The sequence below is a fragment of the Lepus europaeus genome, chromosome 5, assembly GCF_033115175.1.
Source record: "Lepus europaeus isolate LE1 chromosome 5, mLepTim1.pri, whole genome shotgun sequence".
NCBI classification, from domain to species: domain Eukaryota; kingdom Metazoa; phylum Chordata; class Mammalia; order Lagomorpha; family Leporidae; genus Lepus; species Lepus europaeus.
Genome location: NC_084831.1, coordinates 37,743,500 through 37,764,451, shown reverse-complemented (window position 1 = coordinate 37,764,451; position 20,952 = coordinate 37,743,500). Strand labels below are relative to the sequence as shown.

The 20,952-nt window shown below is 40.9% G+C and overlaps 2 protein-coding genes across 3 annotated transcripts in view; both read left to right on the top strand.

The window, feature by feature from the left end:
- The window catches only part of PIK3R3 (phosphoinositide-3-kinase regulatory subunit 3), a 148,218-nt gene that overhangs the window by 30,797 nt on the left and 96,469 nt on the right, over positions 1 to 20,952 (top strand). The window lies entirely within an intron of this gene.
- LOC133760485 (transcription factor Spi-C-like) lies at positions 9,238 to 10,357 on the top strand. The gene is made up of 2 exons (XM_062193028.1): positions 9,238 to 9,510; positions 9,576 to 10,357. Exons 1-2 carry the CDS (start codon positions 9,238 to 9,240, stop codon positions 10,113 to 10,115), a joined length of 813 nt encoding a protein of 270 aa, XP_062049012.1. The 3' UTR covers positions 10,116 to 10,357.

Sequence of the window (20,952 nt, the reverse complement as noted above, 5' to 3'; positions counted from 1 at the left end):
ATCAGGGTGAACAAAACTGTGGGACAAGAGAACAGTGAGTCATTTTGCAGCAAGTGTGACTGATCATCATTCTCTTTTCTATGGCTCATTTTAACTTTTGTGGGAAAATTAAAAAAAAATTCTCTGTCTCCAGACTGACTTTTTTCTTCTTTTTCTTTTTCCACCTTCAATAAAATTTCACTGCTCTTCTTCCCATGTAATTATTCTTGGATTGTCCCTTCCCCTCTATAAGTATAAATACTGATCATCTCATATAGTAATTAAAATATTTATTGAATATCTTCTGCTTATAAAATATTCAGCACTGGGGATGTAACAATAAGTAAGAGAGAGTATACTCTCAAGGATCTCACAATCTTAGTAAAGACATGGGTCAACAAAGCTTGTAATTGATAAACTTTAGATTGAGAAAAGCTCTATGGAATCAGAATATGTAGTGCTTAACAAGGCCTGATGATACAAAGGAAAGTTTCATGGAAGAGACTACACATGACCCGAGTCTTTAAAAAATAATCAGGGGACCACGCTGTGGCATAGAAGGTTAAGCCTCTACCTGCAGTGCTGGCATCCCATATGAGCACCAATTCCATTCCTGGCTGCTCCACTTCTAATCCAGCTCCCTGCTAATGTGCCTGGGAAAGTAGCAGAGGATGGCTCAAGTCCTTGGGCCCCTGTACCCACATGGGAGATCAGGAAGAAGCTCCTGGCTCCTGGCTTCAGATGGCCCAGCCCCTGTTTGCAGCCATTTGGGGAGTGAACCAGCAGATATAAGATCTCTCTTAGTATATTTCTCTCTTTCTCTGTATCACTGCCTTTAAAATAAATAAATAAATAAATAAATATATTTTTTAAAGTAGCTGGATGAGGGAGTGTGGTAAGAGAGAGGTGGGGATGAGCATTTTATGAGATACAGGGAAATATATATATACAAAGGCATGTGAGAATGTTATATGTGCGGGTGTTTGGTTGTGTCTAGGATGGAAGGTATCTGGGAAAATAAGAGTAAAATGAGCTTGGAGAAATAGAGATCAGCCCATGTAGGGACATATCATATCCATTTTTATTTATTTTCATTTTATTAGAGAGAGAGAATGAAAATGTCATCTGTTTGTTGGTTCATTCCCCAAATGCCTGCAACAGCCAGAGCTGGGCTAGGCCAGTAGCCCAGAACTCCATCCAAGTCTCCTACATGGTGGCAGGGGCCTGAGTACTCACCAGTTTCTGCTACTTTCCCAGGCATCAGTAGGGAGTTGGATTAGAAGTGGAGCAGCTGGGAGTCCCAACTGGCACGCACATGGGGTGCTGGAGGCATTGCAGGCTGAGGCTTTACGCACTACACCACAATGCCACCTGCCCCTTAGACCGACCGACTTCCTTCCTTCCTTCCTTCCTTCCTTCTTCCATAAAATTAAATATATAGAGAGATCTTCCATCTGCTGGTTCAATCTCTAATAGCCATAATGGCCAGGGTTGGGCTGGGACTGGCTAGTGCTAGGCCATGTATTCAGGGACCCAAGAACTTGGGCCATCTTCTGCTGCTTTCCCAGGCGCATTAGCAGGGAGCTGGATTGGAAGTGGAATAGCCGGGACTCAAACCAACATCCATATGGGATGTTGGTCTTGCCAATGGAGGCTTACCCTTCTACGCCACAACACTGGCTCCTTAAATTTATTTAAAAAAATGTTTTTATTTTCATTTACTTGAAAGGCAGAGCAATACACACACATGCCTTCCATCCACTAGTTCATTTCCCAAATGCCTGCAACAGCCAGAGAGCGCTGCATCCTATTTTTTTTTATTAAAAGACCAAGGCTAGCTGTAGGTATCATAAAGGGACTCAACATAATATGCTGATCTCTTATTTAAGATTACTTTGAAAGGAACAAAGAGATAATGGCTTCTAACTAACTTTGTAAGATGACTCATGAATTCCATAGTAAGTCTTCTGGAATAGGTTTCAGATATGTCTTTCCATCCATCCATCCGTCCTTCCTCTGAAGTTCTTTTTCCTTTCAGATAAGTCACTTTTATTTGAGTATTATTTTTACTATGGTTAATGGAAGAAAACAATTTGTTTGTTTGTTTTTTTGACAGGCAGAGTTAGACAGTGAGAGAGAGAGAGACAGAGAGGAGAAAGGTCTTCCTTCCGTTGGTTCACACCCCAAATGCCTGCTATGGCCGGCATGCTGCACTGATCTGAAGCCAGGAACCAGGTGCTTCCTCCTGGTCTCCCATGCAGGTGCAGGACCCAAGCACTTCATACTGCCCATGGGGGAAACAACCTGGATTGAGTTCCCAGTGTGTGACTTTAGCCTGTCCCAGTGCTGATTGTTGGGAGGCATTTGAGGAGTAAACTGGTCTATAGGAGATCTCTATCTTCTCTGCCTTTCAAAGAAAGTTAAAAAGAAAAAGATAATAGATTAGTAATTTATAAAAGAGAAAACACAAATGACCTGAAGAGGTAAAAATTTCAACTACCTTAGTAGCTATGGAAATGCAGATTAAACCCTTGATTAAATAGTATTTTCTACTCAGCATTTTGATGTAGTTGTGGAATAATGAGAATTCTCATATACTTCTGTGGGCAGTGGAGTACAGGTTGGAACTTCACTTTAGAGAACAATTCAGCAGCATCTGATAAAGTATATGCCCTAGGGAAACTCTAGAAGATGAGCAAGAGTTTGTACCTGGAATAAGTACAATTAAGTTCATAACAACATTGTAAAATAAAAAAAACTAAGGGGCTTGTGTTGTGGCGTAGCAGGTACAGTTGCTGCCTGCAACACTGGCATTCCATTTGGGCATCAGTTTGTGTCCCAGCTGCTCTACTTTGTTCCAGCTGCCTGCCAATAGCCTGGGAAAGCAGTAGATGATGGCCCAAGTGCTTGGGCTCCTACTTCCTATGTGGGAGACCCAGATGGAGTTCTTGGCTTCTGGCCTTGGCCTGACCCAGCCTTGGCTGTTGTGGACATAAGAGGAATAAACTAGTGAATGGAAGATAACTCTCTCTCTGCCACTTTGCCTTTTAAATAAGTAGGTAAATAAATCTTAAAAAAAAAAAAAAAAGGACCATAGCTACATGTATCCATGGAAATGAGCCTTAAAACCATGATGCATGGGCTGATGCAGTGTTAAGCTGCTATCTGCAGTGCCGGCATCCCATAGAGGTGCTGGTTCAAGTCCTGGCTGCTCACTTCCAATCCATTTCTCTGTTAATGTGCTGGGAAAGCAGTAGTGGATGGCCCAAGTACTTGGGCCCCCGCACTCGTGTGGGAGACCTAGAAGAAGCTCCTGGCTCCAGCCCTGGTCAGTGTGGCAATTTGGGGAGTGAACCAGTGGATGGAAGTTCTCTTTCTCTCCATGTCTCTTTGTAACACTGACTTTCTTTTTTCTTTTTTTTTTTATCTTTTATTTAATGAATATAAATTTCCAAAGTACAGCTTGTGGATTACAATGGCTTCCTGCCCCCCCATAACTTCCCTCCCACCCGCAACCCTCCCCTTTCCCGCTCGCTCTCCCCTTCCATTCACATCAAGATTCATTTTCAATTCTCTTTATATACAGAAAATCAGTTTAGTATATATAAAGATTTCAACAGTTTGCCCTCACATAGCAACACAAAGTGAAAAAATACTGTTGGAGTACTAGTTATAGCATTAAATAAAAGTGTACAGCACATTAATGACAGAGATCCTACATGATATTTTTTTTAAAAAATTGATTAATTTTCTATGTAATTTCCAATTTAACACCAAGTTTTTTTTTCATTTTCAATTATCTTTATATACAGAAGATCGATTCAGTATATACTAAGTAAAGATTTCATCAGTTTGCACCCACACGTAAACACAAAGTGTAAAAATACTGTTTCAGTACTAGCTATATCATTACTTCACCTTGGACAACCCATTAAGGACAGATCCCACATGAGAAGTAAGTACACAGTGACTCTTGATGTTGATTTAACAATTTAACACTCTTGTTTATGGCGTCAGTAATCTCCCTAGGCTCTAGTCATGGGTTGCCGAGGCTATGGAAGCCTTTAGGGTTTGCCGACTTCGATCTTATTCTGACAGGGTCATAGTCAAAGTGGAAGTTCTCTCCTCCCTTCAGAGAAAGGTACCTCCTACCTTGATGGCCCCGTTCTTTCCACTGGGATCACACTCGCTGAGATCCTTCATTTAGGTCTTCTTCTTCTTCTTCTTCTTCTTTTTTTTTTTTTCCAGAGTGTCTTGGCTTTCCATGCCAGATCCAAATGCCTTAAGGGCTGATTCTGAGGCCAGAGTGCTATTTAGGACATCTGCCATTCTATGAGTCTGCTGTGTCTCCCCCTTCCCATGTTGGATCCTTCTCTCCATTTTTTGTTTTATCAGTTAGCATTAGCAGACATTAGTCTTGTTTGTGTGATCCCTTTGACTCTTAGACCTATCAGTGTGATCAATTGGTAACACTGACTTTCAAAAAAATAAATCTTAAAAAAAAAAAAAAAACAGAATGCAGACAAAATCATGAGATGATCCCTCCTATATAAAGGTCATAAAGATAAAATTATGTTAGGAGAATTAACCCCTATGGGAAAATAGTAACAGAATTTGGGAAGGGTAAAAAGCAGTGAAAGGGGCCAGCGCTATGGCGTAGTGGGTAAAGCCACTGCCTGCAGTGCTGGCATCCCATATGGATGCTGATTCATGTTCTGACTGCTCCACTTCTGATCCAGCTCTGCTATGGCCTGGAAAAGCAGTAGAAGATGGCCCAATAGAAGTAGAAGATGGTCCTTGGGCGCCTACGCCCTTGTGGGAGACCTGAAAGAAGCTCCTGGCTCTTGGCTTTGGATCGGCACAGCTCCAGCCATTGCAGCCATCTGGGGAGTGAACCAGCGGATGGAAGACCTCTTTCTCTTTCTCTCTGCCTCTGCCTCTCTGTAATTCTGCCTTAAAATAAATAAATAAATCTTAAAGAAAAAAAGCAGTGATAGAGAAAGAAAAGCCCAAGGAAAAACCAACTTTGCTTTCCAAGGACCTTAAAAAAGAACAGCTTGAGTATTAGGATCAGGCAGTTTTTCTGTATATAAATTATATTGTTGACAGTAAGCCCTTAATTGAACTACACCTTTTTGTGGATATATTTTTCTGTGTATATATTTGTATATTTTCTTCTTTATAACTTAAAAAAGATTGATAAAATTCAGTTTTAAATTATGAAGGTGCATTGTGACACAGCATGTTAAGCTGCCACCTGCAACGCTGGCATCCCATATGAGTGCCGGTTCGAGTCCTGGCTGCTCCACTTCTGATGCAGCTCTCTGCTAATATGCCTGGGGAAGCACTGGAAAAAACCCAAGTGTTTGAGCCCTTGCCACACATGTGGGATACCCTGATGGAATTCTAGGCTCCTGGCTTTGACCTGGCCCAGCCCTGACCATTATGGCCATTTGGGGAGTGAACTAGGGGATAGAACATCTTTCTCTCTCTGTAACTCTGCCTTTCAAACAAATGATTCTTTTAAAAAAAAATTTTTTTTTTTTGACAGGCAGAGTGGATAGTGAGAGAGAGAGACAGAGAGAAAGGTCTTCCTTTGCCGTTGGTTCACCCTCTCCAATGGCTGCTGCGGCCGGCGCATCTCGCTGATCCGAAGCCAGGAGCCAGGTGCTTCTCCTGGTCTCCCACGCGGGTGCAGGGCCCAGGGACTTGGGCCATTCTCCACTGCCTTCCCGGGCCATAGCAGAGAGCTGGCCTGGAAGAGGGGCAACCGGGATAGAATCCGGCACCCCAACAGGGACTAGAACCTGGTGTGCCGGCGCTGCAAGGCGGAGGATTAGCCTATTAAGCTACGGCACCGGCCACTTTAAAAAAATTTTTGAAAGTGCCTTTGTTTGGCTACTTTTTCTATTACTGAGATATAATTCACATGCCATAATATTCATTCTTTTAAAATGTATGCAATTTAGTGGCTTTAGTTCATCTACATAGTTGTGCAACTATCATTGCTATCTAATTCCAGAATATTTAAATCACATCTAAGGGCACCTTTAGTACCATTAGGAAGGAGTAGCTCCCCATTCCTCATCCTCCCAGTCCATGGAGCTATTAATCTACTTTCTGTCTCTGGGTTTGCCTGTTATGGACATTTCACAACATGGAATAAAAGGGTGTATGGCCTTTTGTGTTTGGCTTCTTTGACTTAGCACTGTGTTTATAATGTTCATCCAATTGTAGCATGTAATAGTATTCAATTCCTTTTTTTTTTTAAGATTTATTTATTTATTTGAAAGAGTTACAGAGAAAAAGAAAGAGAGGCAGAGAGGGAGAGGTCTTCCATCCGCTGGTTCACTCCCCAGTTGGCCCCAAAGGTTGGAGCTGCTGATCTGAAGCCAGGAGCTGCTTCTGGTTTTCCTACGCAGGTGCAGGGGCCCAAGGATTTGGGCCATCCTCTACAGCTTTTCTAAGAGCGCTGGATTGGAAGTGGAGCAGCTGGGACTCGAATTGGCACCTATATGGGATGCTGGCACTGCAGGCCGCAGCTTTAACTACTATGCCACAGTGCTGGACCCTTCAATTCCTTTTAATGTCTGAATAACTTCTACTTTATGGATATACCAGTTTCTTTATCCATTCTTCAGTTATTGGACTTTTAAATTTTTTTAAAGATTTATTTTATTTGAAAGACGGACAGAGTGCAAAAGAGAGATAAACAGATCTTCCATCTGCTAGTTCATTCCCCAAATGGCCACAATGATCAGAATTGACCAAAGCCAAGAGCCATGGTCTCCTTCCAAGTCTCCCATGTGGTTGCAGGGGCCCAAGTACTTAGGTATTCCTCTCTGCTTTCCCAGGTGCATTATCAGGGAGCAGGATCAGAAGTGGAGCAGCTAGGACCAGAACTGCACTCTAATGTGGGATGCTGGTGTCAAAAGTAATAGTGGCCAGCGCCGTGGCTTAATAGGCTAATCCTCTGTCTTGCGGCGCCAGCACACCGGGTTCTAGTCCCTGTTGCGGCGCCGGATTCTATCCCGGTTGCCCCTCTTCCAGGCCAGCTCTCTGCTATGGCCCGGGAAGGCAGTGGAGGATGGCCCAAATCCTTGGGCTCTGCACCTGCAAGGGAGACCAGGAGAAGCACTTGGCTCCTGGCTTCAGATCAGCGTGATGAGCCGGCCGCAGCAGCCATTGGAGGGTGAACCAACGGCAAAAAGGAAGACCTTTCTCTCTGTCTCTCTCTCTCACTATCCACTCTGCCTGTGGGGGGAAAAAAAAAAGTAATAGCATAACCTGCTGTACCATATCAGGCTGGACTTTTTCTTGAAAAAAAAATTATTTATTTGAAAGGCAAAGTGACAGAGAAGGGGAAATAGAGAGATATAGATAGAGACAGATTTTTCCATCTACTAGCTCACTTCCCAAATGCCCACAACAGCCAGGCGTAGACTAGGCTGAAGTCAAGGAGCAAAGAACTCCATCTAGGTGTTTCATGTGGGTAGCGGTAACTCTAACACTTGATTCATCATCTGCTGTCTCCCAGGCACATAAGCAGGAAGCTGGATTGGAAGGCAAGGGTGGGATGTAATACCAGGCACTCTGATTGGGATGCAGCTGTTCTGCATGGCAGCTTAGCCCACTGCACCACAATGCTTGCCTCTTGTTAATGGACATTTGCATTATTTCCACTCCTGGCTGTTTTGAATTATTTTGCTGTGAACATTCATATACAGATTTTTATATGAACATGTTTTCAGTTTTCTTGAATATATATCTAGGACTGGAATTGCCGTGTCATATTTTATACCCAACAGCAATGTGTGAAGGTTCCAGATTTTCACTAACACTTGTAATTTGCTTTGTCTTTGACTAAAGTCATTCTCGTGGACATGAAGTGATATGGCACTGTGGCTTTGATTTACATTTCTCTAATAACTAATGCTGAACATCTTTCATGTGCCTATTGACCACTTGTAAATCTTCATTGAAATGGCTATTCAGTATTTTATTGTCTATGGTGTTATAAATGGAATTGTTTTCTTAATTTCATGTTTGGATTACTTGTTGCTAGGTTATAGAAATAGTATTAATTTTTGTATGTTGATCTTGTATCTTGCTGAATATTAACTCTAATAGCTTTTTTGAGTATTCCTTATTATTTTATGTATGTAAGCACAGATATAGTTTTTTTTTCCCCCCTCTGGATAGAGGGAGAGACACAGAGATCTTCCATCCACTGGTTCACTCTCCAGATGACTGCAACGGCTGGGGCTAGGCTAGGCTGAAGCCAGAAGCAAGGAGACCCCTACAGGTCTCCCTCATGGGTGGCAGGGGCCCAAACACTTGGGCCATCCTCCACTGCCTTCCCAGGCCATTAGCAGTGTGCCAGATCAGAAGTGGAGCAGCCAGGACACTAACTAGTGCCCATATGGGATGCCAGCATTGCAGACAGCTACTTTACCTGCTGCACCACAACGCTAGCCCCAAGATAACAGTCTTATTTCTTCATTTTATTTAAAAATTTTTTAAATTATTTTTTTCATTTTGACAGGCAGAGTGGACAGTGAGATAGAGAGACAGAGAGAAAGGTCTTCCTTTGCAGTTGGTTCACCCTCCAATGGCTGCCGCGGTTGGCGCGCTGCGACCGGCGCACCACGCTGATCTGATGGCTGGAGCCAGGTGCTTATCCTGGTCTCCCATGCAGGTGCAGGGCCCAAGGACTTGGGCCATCCTCCGCTGCACTCCCGGGCCACAGCAGAGAGCTGGCCTGGAAGAGGGGCAACCGGGACAGAATCTGGTGCCCCGACCAGGACTAGAACCCGGTGTCCCGGTGCCGCAAGGAGGAGGATTAGCCTAGTGAGCCACGGCGCCGACCTATTTTAATTTTTTTTAAGGAAAAAAGATTTATTTGTTTGAAAGGCAGAATGATGGAAAGGTGATGGGGGTTTGGGAAAGAAACAGAGAAGGGTACCTTCCATCTGCTGATTCACTCCCCAAATGGCTGCAATGGCCATGGCTGGGTCAGGCCAAAATCAAGAGCATGGAGCTCCGTCCAGGAATCCCACATAGGTGCCAGGGGCCCAAGTATTTGGGCCATCCTCTGCTGCATTTTCCAGGTGCATTAGTAGGGAATTGGATCAGAAGTGAACCAGTGCTCTGATATTGGATGCTGGTATTGCAGGTAGTAGCTTAGCTCACTGAAGTACTGTGGTGGCACCTATTTCTTTCTTTTCAATCTGGATTCTTCTTTCTTCCCTAATTATCATGGCTAGCAACTTAAGTGCAGAGTTGAATAGAAGCAGTAAGAGCTTATGTTCTACGTGTTTCAGAAGAAGGGCAAGTTGTTACCACCTTGCACAAGTGGATGCTAGATTGGACTCTGATGGACAGACAACACGTAGGATTGCCAGTTTATTAATGAAGCATAATTACAAAAATTACCTGGTTTTCATCAATCATTGTCCTTATGTCAGAGGAAACTCCAGCTGCTACGAAGTTGTGCCTACAGAGGAATCTGTTCCTACTTGGAGAACCATAAAAGGGGAATCACTGCAGTCTGACCCTGAGAGTCATTGCAGGTGACCATCAGCAATGCTGTCACGGAGAACAATGTTTCAGACCTCTATCTTGAAGGAAATGTCCACCAATCTCTGCAGAATGCAACTGAAAACCAATTGGTGCAACCTACTGTTTTCCCACAAAAAGGAGGAAAAGGCAGGAAGAAGCTCCGACTGTTTGAATACCTTTACGAATCCCTGTGTAATCCTGAGATGGCATCCTGTATTCAGTGGGTCGATAAAAACAAAGGCATCTTTCAATTTGTATCAAAAAACAAAGAAAAACTGGCTGAACTCTGGGGAAAAAGAAAAGGTAACCGGAAGACCATGACTTACCAGAAAATGGCAAGAGCACTGAGGAATTATGGGAGAACTGGGGAAATCACCAAAATCCGGAGAAAACTAACTTACCAATTCAGTGAGGCAATTCTCCAAAGACTCTCTCCATCTTATATCTTGGGGAAAGAGATTTGCTACTCACAGTACCTTCAGTCTGATCGGGAATATCTCAGTTTAAATGCCTGGAATGCAAATCACAACTATACATATGCCAATTACTATGAGTTAAGTTTCCCAGATTGCTAAGTAACACCCTCCCATTTCTTGGTATCCTGGTTTTGAAATTTCTACAAGCTTCAGGATTTTTCTTGCAAAGCAAATACAGTCAGCTCTCCATATCCACAGCCAGTCAGGAATAACAAACGTTTGAAAACAAATTGCATCTCTTCTAAACTTCTTGTCATTATTCCCTAAACAACACAATGTAACAATTTACATAGCATTTACACTGAGTTAGGCATTAAAAGTAGTCTAGACAGCTCCTGCATTTGCCAATTTAATTTCCTTTGGGTAAATTCCAAGGAGTGGGATGGCTGGGTTATATGGCAGCGCTATATTCAGGTTGCACCTGAATGTTTTTTGCAGTTCAATTCACAATAGCTAGGGCATGGAGTCAACCTAAATGCCTATCAACAGAAGACTGGATAAAGAAATTATGGGATATGTACTCTATAGAATACTATACAGCAGTAAAAAAAAAGAAGGCCGGTCATTGCAGCAAAATGGAAGAATCTGGAAAACATCATGCTGGATGAAATAGGCCAGTCCCAAAGGGACAAAAATCATATGTTCTCCCTGATCGGTGACAGCTAACTGAGCACCTAAAAGGAAACCTGTTGAAGAAGTGAAATGGACACTATGAGAAACAATGACTTAATTGGCCCTTGTCCTGACTGTTGAGGAACAACTCACTACTTTATTCCTTTTGGTATTTTTTTGTTCTATTTAATACTATTCATTGAACTCTTTAATTAACACGCAATTATTCTTAGTCGTTTAAATTTAACTGAAAAGCAATCCCCGTTAAATGTAAGAGTGGGAATAAGAGAGGGAGGAGATGAACAGTTTGGCACATGCTCAATCAGACTTACTCCTAGTGGTAGAGTTAGAAACATACCAGGGGATTCCAATTCAATCCCATCAAGGTGGCATGTACCAATGCCATCTCACTAGTCCAAGTGATCAATTTCTGTTCACAATTGATCATAATGGTAGGATTAAGTGTCAAAGGGATCACATAAACAAGACTAGTGTCTGCTAATACTAACTGATAAAATTAAAAATGAGAGAATGACCCAACATGGGAAGTAGGATACACAGCAGACTCTTAGAATGGCAGATGTCCTAAATAGCACTCTGGCCTCAGAATCAACCCTTAAGCATTCAGATCTGGCTAAAAAGCCCATGAGAGTATTTCTGGCATGGGAAGACAAGACACTCTGGCCAAAAAAAAAAAAAAAAACAAACACTAAATGAAAGATCTCTGCGAGTGAGATCCCAGTGGAAAGAATGTGGCCATCAAAGAAGGAGGTACCTTTCTCTTAAGGGAGAACTTCCACTTTGACTATGGCCTTGTCCAAATATGATCAGAGTCAGCAAACTCAGGAGGCTTCCATGGCCTTGCCAACTCATGACTAGAGCCTGGGGAGATTGCTGACGCCTTAAACAAGAGTGTCAATTTGTTAAGTCAACAACAGGAGTCACTGTGCACTTACTCCCCATGTAGGATCTCCGTCCTTAATGTGTAGTTCAATGTGAATTAATGATATGACTAGTGCTCAAACAGTATTTGGCACTTTGTGTTCTGTGTGGGGGCAAACTGATGAAATCTTTACTTAATATATACTAAATTGATCTTCTGTATAAAAAATGAATCTTGATGTGAATGGAATGGGAGAGGGAGTGAGAGATGGGAGGGTTGTAGGTGGGAGGGAAGTTATTGGGGGGGAAAAGCCATTGTAATCCATAAACTGTACTTTGGAAATTTATATCTACTAAGTAAAAGTTTAAAAAAAAATGACCTAAATGAAAAGATCTCTGTGAGTGAGATCCCAGCAGAAAGAACGGGCCATCAAAGAAGGAGATACCTTTCTCTGAAGGGAGGAGAAAACTTTCACTTTGACTATGGCCTTGTCTAAATAAGATTGGAGTTGGCGAACTCGGGAGGCTTCCATAGCCTTGGTAGCTCATAACAAGAGCCTTGGGTGATTACTGATGCCATAAATAAGAGTGTCAATTTGTTAAGTCAACAACAGGAGTCACTGTGCACTTACTCCCCATGTAGGATCTCTGTTCTTAATGTGCTGTACATTGTGATTTAATGCTATAACTAGTACTCAAACAGTATTTTTCACTTTGTGTTTCTGTGTGGGTTCAAAAATCTTTACTTAGTATATACTAAATTGACCTTCTGTGTACAAAGATAATTGAAAATGAATCTTGAAGCGATCTGCACCTTAATGTTTATTGCAGCTCAATTCACAATAGCTAAGACCTGGAATCAACCTAAATGCCCATCAGCAGTAGACTGGATAAAGAAATTATGGGATATGTACTCTATAGAATACTATACAGCAGTAAAAAACAATGAAATCCAGTCATTTGCAACAAAATGGAGGAATCTGGAAAACATCATGCTGAGTGAAATAAGCCAGTCCCAAAGGGACAAATATCATATGTTCTCCCTGATCGGTGACAACTAACCAAGCACCAAAAAGAAAACCTGTTGAAGTGAAATGGACACTATAAGAAAGAGTGACTTGATCGGCCCTTGCCCTGACTGTTGATGAATAAGTTAATACTTTATCCCTTTTAGTATTTTTTTTCTGTTTGTTCTACTTAATACTATTGGTTGAATTCTGTAATTAATACACAATTATTCTTAAGTGTTGAAACTTAACTGAAAAGTGATCCCTGTTAAATATAAGAGTGGGAATAAGAGAGGGAAGAGATGTACAATTTGGGACATGCTCAAGCTGACTTGCCCCAAACGGTAGAGTTAGAAACATACCAGGGGATTCCAATTCAATCCCATCAAGGTTGCATGTACCAATGCCATCTCACTAGTCCAAGTGATCAATTTCAGTTCACAATTGATCATAATGATAGGACTAAGAGTCAAAGGGATCATATAAACAAGACTAGTGTCTGCTAATACTAACTGATAGAATAAAAAAGGGAGAGAAGGATCCATCATGGGAAGCAGGATACACAGCAGACTCTTAGAATGGCACATGTCCTAAACAGCACTCTGGCCTCAGAATCAGCCCTTAAGGCATTCAGATATGGCTGAAAAGCCCATGAGAGTATTTTAGGCATGGAAAGCCAAGACACTCTGGAAAACAAAACAAAACACCTAAATGAAAGATCTCCATGAGTGAGATCCCAGTGGAAAGAACAGGTCATCAAAGAAGGAGGTACCTTTCTCTGAAGGGAGGAGAGAACTTCCACTTTGGCTATGACCTTGTCTAAATATGATAAGAGTTGGTGAACTCAAAAGGCTTCCATAGCTTTGGCAACTCATGACAAGAGCCTAGGGTGATTACTGATGCCATAAACAAGAGTGTCAATTTGTTAAGTCAACAACAGGAGTCACTGTGCACTTACTCCTCATGTAGGATCTGTTGTCCTTAATGTGCTGTACATTGTGATTTAATGCTATAACTAGTACTCAAACAGTATGTTACATTTTGTGTTTCTATGTGGGTGCAAACTGTTGAAAGCTTTACTTAATATATACTAAACTGATCTGCATATAAAGAGAACTGAAAATGAAAAAAAAAATGAATCTTGATGTGAATGGGATGGGAGAGGGAGTGGGAGATGGGATGACTGCAGGTGGGAGGAGTGTTATGGGGGGGAAGCCACTATAATCCAAAAGTTGTACTTTGGAAATTTATATTTATTAAATAAAAGTTAAAAAAATTTTTAAAAAAAGAGCTTATGTTCTTAACTTAGGGGAAATAATTTAGTTGTTCACCATTAAGTATGATGTTAGCTGTGATTTTTTTGGAGATAATCAAGTTGAGGAAATTCCCATCTATCTTAGTTTTTGAATATGTTTATCATAGAAGAATATCGTCATCTTTTTTTTCTGAGATGTGCTTTTTGTCTTTTATTCTATTAGTACAATGCATTACCATGATTGATTGTTTGTTGAACCAATCTTTTTTTTTTAATTTTAGTATTTATTTACTTAATTAAGAGGCAGAGTTATGGAGATGGGTAGAGACAGAGATCTTCTGTCCGCTGGTTCACTCCCCAAAAGGCTGCAAAGGCTGGAGGTGGGCCTATCCGAAGCCAGGAGCCAAGAGCTTCTTCCTGGTCTCCCACGTGGGTGCAGGGGCCCATAAACTTGGTTTATCTGCTGCTGCTTTCATAGTCCATTAGCAGGGAGTTGGACCGAAATGGAGCAGCTAGGACTCGAACTGGTGCCCATATGGGATGCTGGCACCACAGCTGGAGGCTTAACAGAGCCACAGCATCAACCCCATGAGCCAATACTGCATTCCTAGAGTAAATCACACTTGGTCATGGTGTGCAATGTTTTTATATGTTGCTGACTTGATTTGCTAGTATTTTGTTGAGGATTTTTTACAAAGATTTATTTTATTTATTTGAAAGAGTTAGAGAGAGAGAGAGAGAGAGAGAGAGGTCTTCCATCCGCTGGTCCACTCCCTAGATGGCTGCAATGGCTGGAGATGAGCTGATCTGAAGCCAGGAGCCAGGAGCCAGGAGCTTCTTCTGGGTCTCCATGCGGGTGCAGGGGCCCAAGGACCTGGGCCATCTTATACTGCTATTTAGGCCATAGTTGAGAGCTGGATCGGAAGAGGAGCAGCTGGGACTAGAACCGGTACCCATATGGGATGCCGGGGCTTCAGGCCAGGGCTTTAACCTGCTGTGCCACAGCGCCAGCATGAGGATTTTTGTGTCTGTGTTCATAAGACATATATTGGTTTATAGTTTTTTCCCCCTTATGTTGTCTTTTTTTTCCTGCTTTTGGTGTTAAGGGAATACTGGCCTCATGCAATGATTTGGCAAGTGTTGCCTTCTATTTTTGCTATTACCTCCACACACAAATATCTTTTTTTTTTTTTTTGACAGGCAGAGTTAGACAGTGAGGGAGAAAGACAGAGAGAGACTTATAGACAGTGAGAGAGAGATAGAGAGAAAGGTCTTCCTTCCGTTGGTTCACTCCTCAATGGCCGCTGCGGCCGGCGCACCGTGCTGATCTGAAGCCAGGAGCCAGGTACTTATCCTGGTCTCCCCTGGGGTGCAGGGCCCAAGGACTTGGGCCATCCTCCACTGCACTCCCGGGCCATAGCAGAGATCTGGCCTGGAAGAGGGGCAACCAAGACAGAATCCGGCGCCCCGACCGGGACTAGAACCCGGTGTGCAGGCGCCGCAAGGCGGAGGATTAGCCTCCAATAGTCTCTTAATGGAGTTCTTTGGATCCCCTAAGTAAAGAATCATATCATCTGCAAAGAGGGATAGTTTGACTTTTTCCTTCCCAATTTGTATCCCTTTGATTTCTTTTTCTTGCCTAGTGGCTCTGGCTAAAACTCCAGGACTATATTGAATAGCAGTGGTGAGAATGGGCATCCCGGTGATTGATTTGTGAATGTTGAACCATCCCTTCATACCAGTGATGAATCCCATTTGGTCTGGGTGGATGATCTTTCTGATGTGTTGTTGGATTCTATTGGCTAGAATTTTATTGAGGATTTTTGCATCTATGTTCATCAGGGAAATTGGTCTGTAATTTTCTTTCTCTGCTGTATCTTTTTCAGGTTTAGGAATTAAGGTGATGCTAGCTTCATAGAAAGAATTTGGGAGGATTCCCTCTCTTTCAATTGTTTTGAATAGCTTGAAAAGAATTGGAGTTAGTTCTTTTTTTTTTAATATTTATTTTATTTTTTTAAAGTAAGAGTTACAGAGAGTGGTAGAGACAGCAAGAGAGGTCTTCCATCCGCTGGTTCACTTCCCAGATGGCTGCAATGACTGGAGCTGCACCAATCAGAAGCCAGGAGCCAGGAGCTTCTTCTGGTTCTCCCATGTGATTGCAGGGGTCCAAGGACCTGGGCCATCTTGTACTGCTTTCCCAGCCATAGCAGAGAGTTGCATCAGAAGAGGAGCAGCTGGGACTAGAACCGGCGCCCATATGGGATGCTGGTGCTTCAGACCAGGGCTTTAACCCACTGTGCCACAGCGCCAGCCCACAAGAGTTAGTTATTTAAATGTCTGGTAGAATTCAGCAGTGAATCCATCTGGTCCTGGGCTTTTCTTTGTTGGGAGGTCCTTTATGACTGATTAAATTTCTGTCTTGGTTATGGGTCTGTGTAGGTTTTCTACGTCTTCACGGCTCAATTTAAGTAGGTTGTATGTATCCGGGAATCTGTCCATTTCTGCTAGATTTCCCAGTTTGTTGCCATACAACTCTTTTTAGTAATTTCTGAGGACTGTTTTATTTTTGTGGTGTCTGTGGTTATATTCCCTTTTCAATCTCTAATTTTATTGATTTGAGTCTTCTCTCTACTTATTTGGTTAGTTGGGCCAATGGTGTGTCAATTTATTTTTTTTTTATTTTATTTTTTTTCAAAAAGCCTGCTCTTAGTTTTGCTATTCTTTTGTAATGATTTTTTTTGGACTCAGTTTTGTTGATTAGTTCTCTAGTTTTAATTATTTCTCTTCTCCTACTAGTATTGGGTTTGGTTTGCTTTAGGTTTTCTAGATCCTTGAGATTCATTGATAGCTCATTTATTTGGTGCCTTTCCAATTTCTTGATGTAGGCACCTATTGATATAAACTTTCCTCTTAACCCTGCTTTTGCTGTATCCCATAAGTTTGATATGTTGTGTTGTTATCTTCATTTGCTTCCTGAAAGTTTTTGATTTCTCTTTTGATTTCTTCTGTGACCCAGTGTTCATTCAGGAGCATGTTGCATGTATATGCATATGCTCTAGGGATTCCTGAGTTGCTAATTTCCAACTTCATTCCTTTATGGTCTGAGAAGCTGCATGGTATGGTTTTGATTTTTTTTTTAATTTGCTGAGACTTGCTTTATGGCCTAGTATGTGGTCAATCCTAGAGAAAGTTCTATGCTAAGAAGAATGTGTATTCTTCAACTGCAGGATGAAAAGTTTTGTAGATATCTGTTAGGTCCATTTGGTCTATAGTGTTGATTAAATCTACTGTTTCCTTGTTGATTTCCTGTCTAGTTGATCTGTCCATTGCTGAAAGTGGAATATTGAAGTCCCCCAATACTATTGTATTGGAGTCTAAGTCTCCCTTTAAATCCTTTAACTTTTATTTTAAATAGCCAGGTTCCCTGTAATTAGGTGCATATATGTTTATAACAGTTACATCTTCTTGTTGAATTGATCCCTTAATCATTATACAATACCTTTCTTTGTCTAACAGTTTTTGTGTTAACGTCTATTTTGTCTGATATTAAGATGGCTACACCAGCTCTTTTTTGGTTTCTGTTGGCAAGAAATATCTTTTTCCAACCTTTCCCTTTCAGTCTGCATTCACCTTTGATGGAAAGATGTGTTTCTTGTAGGCAGCAAGTAGATGGGTTTTGTTTTTTAATCCATTCAGCCTGCCTGTGCCTTTTAACTGGAGAGTTGAGGCCATTTACATTCAATATGACTATTGATAAGTAAGGACTTTGCCCTGCCATTTTCCCAAAGATATTCCAAATTTATACTTTGAACTTCCTATGATCTTTCACTGAGAGATTTTCTTCCAATACCTTCTTTCATATTCATGACCATGTTCCTGTGTTTCTGTGTGTAGCACATCCTTAAGCATATTTTTCAGGGCTGGATAGGTGGTGACAAATTATTTTAATTTCTGTTTATTGTGAAAGGCCTTTAATTTACCTTCATTCACAAATGAGAGCTTGCAGGGGATATTATTCTGGGATGACAGTTCTTTTTTCTCTTGGGACTTAGGCTATATCTTGCCATTTTCTCCTAACCTGCAGGGTTTTTGATGGGAAGTCTGCTGTGAGTCTAATTGGAAATCTCTGAAAGTAATCTAGCTTTTCTCTCTTGCACATTTTTGAATCTTCTCTTTATGTTTCACAGTCCTGAGTTTGATTACAATGTTTCGTGGCGAGGATCTTTTCTGGTCGTGTCTGTTGGGAGTTCTGTGTGCTTTCTGTACTTGGACGTCTCTTTCTTTCTCCAAACCCAGGAAGCTTTCTGCTAATATTTCACTAAAAAGGTCTTCTAATTCCCTTCTCTCTCTCCAAGCCTTCAGTAACCCGAATGTTGGTTTTTTTTTTTTTTTTATAGTATTCTGTAGATTACCAACAGTGTTTCAGATTTCTAATTTCTTCTTCTAGTCTTTGGTTTGACTGTGTATTATCCTGTGCTCTGTCTTCTGCATCTGATTTTCTCTCTTCTTTCTCACTGATTCTATTTTTAAGGCTCTCCACCTCATTTTTATTTGTTCTATTGAATTCTTCATTTCATTTTGATTTCTCTTTAATATCTCAATTTGATATTCTATTCAATTCTTCATTTCATTTTGATTCCTCTTTAATATTTCAGTTTCATAGGAGAGAGAGATTTTCTTTCATGTCCTGCATGGATTTCAGTAGTTCATGTGTTTGCTTTTGATTACTTCTATGTAATCTTATACATTTTTTTTGAGTTCCATTTCTTGCATTTCTTCTATCTCATCTTCTTCATAATCTACTATTGAAGTGTCATGTTCTTTTGGGAGCATCATGTTGTATTCTTTATTTTTGTTTCTTGGATTGTTGCGTTTGTTGTTTGGCATTTGTGGAGATACCCAGCACCATTTGTTGAATAGACTGTCCTTGCTCCAGGAATTGGTTTTAGCTCCTTGATCAAATGTAAGTTGGCTGTAGATGTTTGGGTTGATTTCTGGTGTTTCTATTCTGTTCCATTGGTCTATCCATCTGCTTCTGTACCAGTACCATGCTGTTTTGATTACAACTGCCCTGTAGTATGTCCTGAAATCTGGTATTGTGATGCCTCCGGCTTTGTTTTTGTTGTACAAGATTGCTTTAGCTATTTGAGGTCTCCTGTGCCTCCATATGAATTTCAGCATCATTTTTTCCAGATCTGAGAAGAATGTCTTTGGTATTTGATTGGTATTGCATTGAATCTGTAAATTGCTTTTGGGAGAATGGACATTTTGATGATATTGATTCTTCCAATCCATGAGTATGGAAGATTTTTCCATTTTTTGGTATCCTCTTCTATTTCTTTCTTTAAGATTTTGTAATTTTCATCGTAGAGATCTTTAACATCCTTGGTTAAGTTTATTACAAGGTATTTGATTGTTTTTGTAGCTATTGTGAATGGGGTTGATCTTAGAAGTTCATCCTCAGCCGTGGCATTGCCTGTGTATACAAAGGCTGTTGATTTTTGTGCATTGATTTTATATCCTGCTACTTTGCCAAACTCTTCTATGAGTTCCAATAGTCTCTTAGTAGAGTTCTTTGGATCACCTAAATAAAGAATCATATCATCTGCAAAGAGGGATAGTTTGAGTTCTTCCTTCCCAATTTGTATCCCTTTAATTTCTTTTTCTTGCCTAATAGCTCTGGCTAAAACTTCGAGAACTATATTGAATAGCAGTAGTGAGAGTGGGCCTCCCTGTCTGGTTCCAGAGCTCAGTGGAAATGCTTCTAACTTTTCCCCATTCAATAGGATGTTGGCTGTGGGTTTTTCATAAATTGCTTTGATTGTATTGAGGAATGTTCCTTCCATACCCAGTTTGCTTAGAGTTTTCATCATGAAAGGGTGTTGTATTTTATCGAATGCTTTCTCTGCATCCATTGAGATAATCATATGGTTTTTCTTCTGCAGTCTGTTAATGTGGTGTATCATGTTGATTGTTTTGTGAACGTTGAACCATCCCTGCATACCAGGGATAAATCCCACTTGGTCTGGGTGGATGATCTTTCTGATGTGTTGTTGCATTCTATTGGCCAGAATTTTATTGAGGATTTTTGCATCTATGTTCATCAGGGATATTGGTCTGTAATTCTCTTTCAATGTTGCATCTTTTTCCAGCTTAGGAATTAAGGTGATGCTGGCTTCATAGAAAGAATTTGGGAGGATTCCCTCTTTTTCGATTGTTCTGAATAGTTTGAGAAGAATTGGAGTTAGTTCTTTGAATGTCTGGTAGAATTCAGCAGTGCATCCATCTGGTCCCGGGCTTTTCTTTGTTGGGAGGGCCTTTATTACTGTTTCAATTTCTGTCTTGGTTATGGGTCTGTTTAGGTTTTCTATGTCTTCCTGGTTCAATTTAGGTAGGTTGCATGTGTCCAGGAATCTATCCATTTCTGATAGATTTCCCTGTTTGCTGGCATACAAGTCCTTGTAGTAATTTCTGATGACTCTTTTTATTTCTGTGGTGGCTGTTGTTACGTTTCCTTTTTCATCTCTGATTTTATTGATTTGGGTCTTTTCTTTTTGTAGTTAGTTGGGCCAATGGGTGTCAATTTTGTTTATTTTTTCAAAAAACCAGCTCCTCATTTGGCTGATTTTTTGTAATGTTTTTTTGGATTCAACCCTGTTGATTTCTTCTCTGATTTTAATTATTTCTCTTCTCCTACTAGATTTGGGTCTGGTTTGCTGCAGATTTTCTAGATCCTTGAGATGAATTGAAAGCTCATTATTTGGTGCCTTTCCAATTTCTTGATGTAGGCACCTATTGATATAAACTTTCCTCTTAATACTGCTTTTGTTGTATCCTATAAGTTTTGGTATGTTGTGCTGTTATCCTCATTTACTTCCAGAAAGTTTTTGATTTCTCTTTTGATTTCTTCTATGACCCATTGTTCATTCAGGAGCATGTTGTTCAATCTCCATGTGTTTGCATATGCTCTAGGTAATCCTGAGTTGCTAATTTCCAACTTCATTCCTTTATGGTATGAGAAGCTGCATGGTATGATTCTAATTCTTTTTAATTTGCTGAGACTTGCTTTATGGCCTAGTATGTGGTCAATCCTAGAGAAGGTTCCATGTACTGCTGAGAAGAATGTAAATGCTTTATGTGTAGGATGAAAAGTTCTGTAGATACCTGTTAGATCCATTTG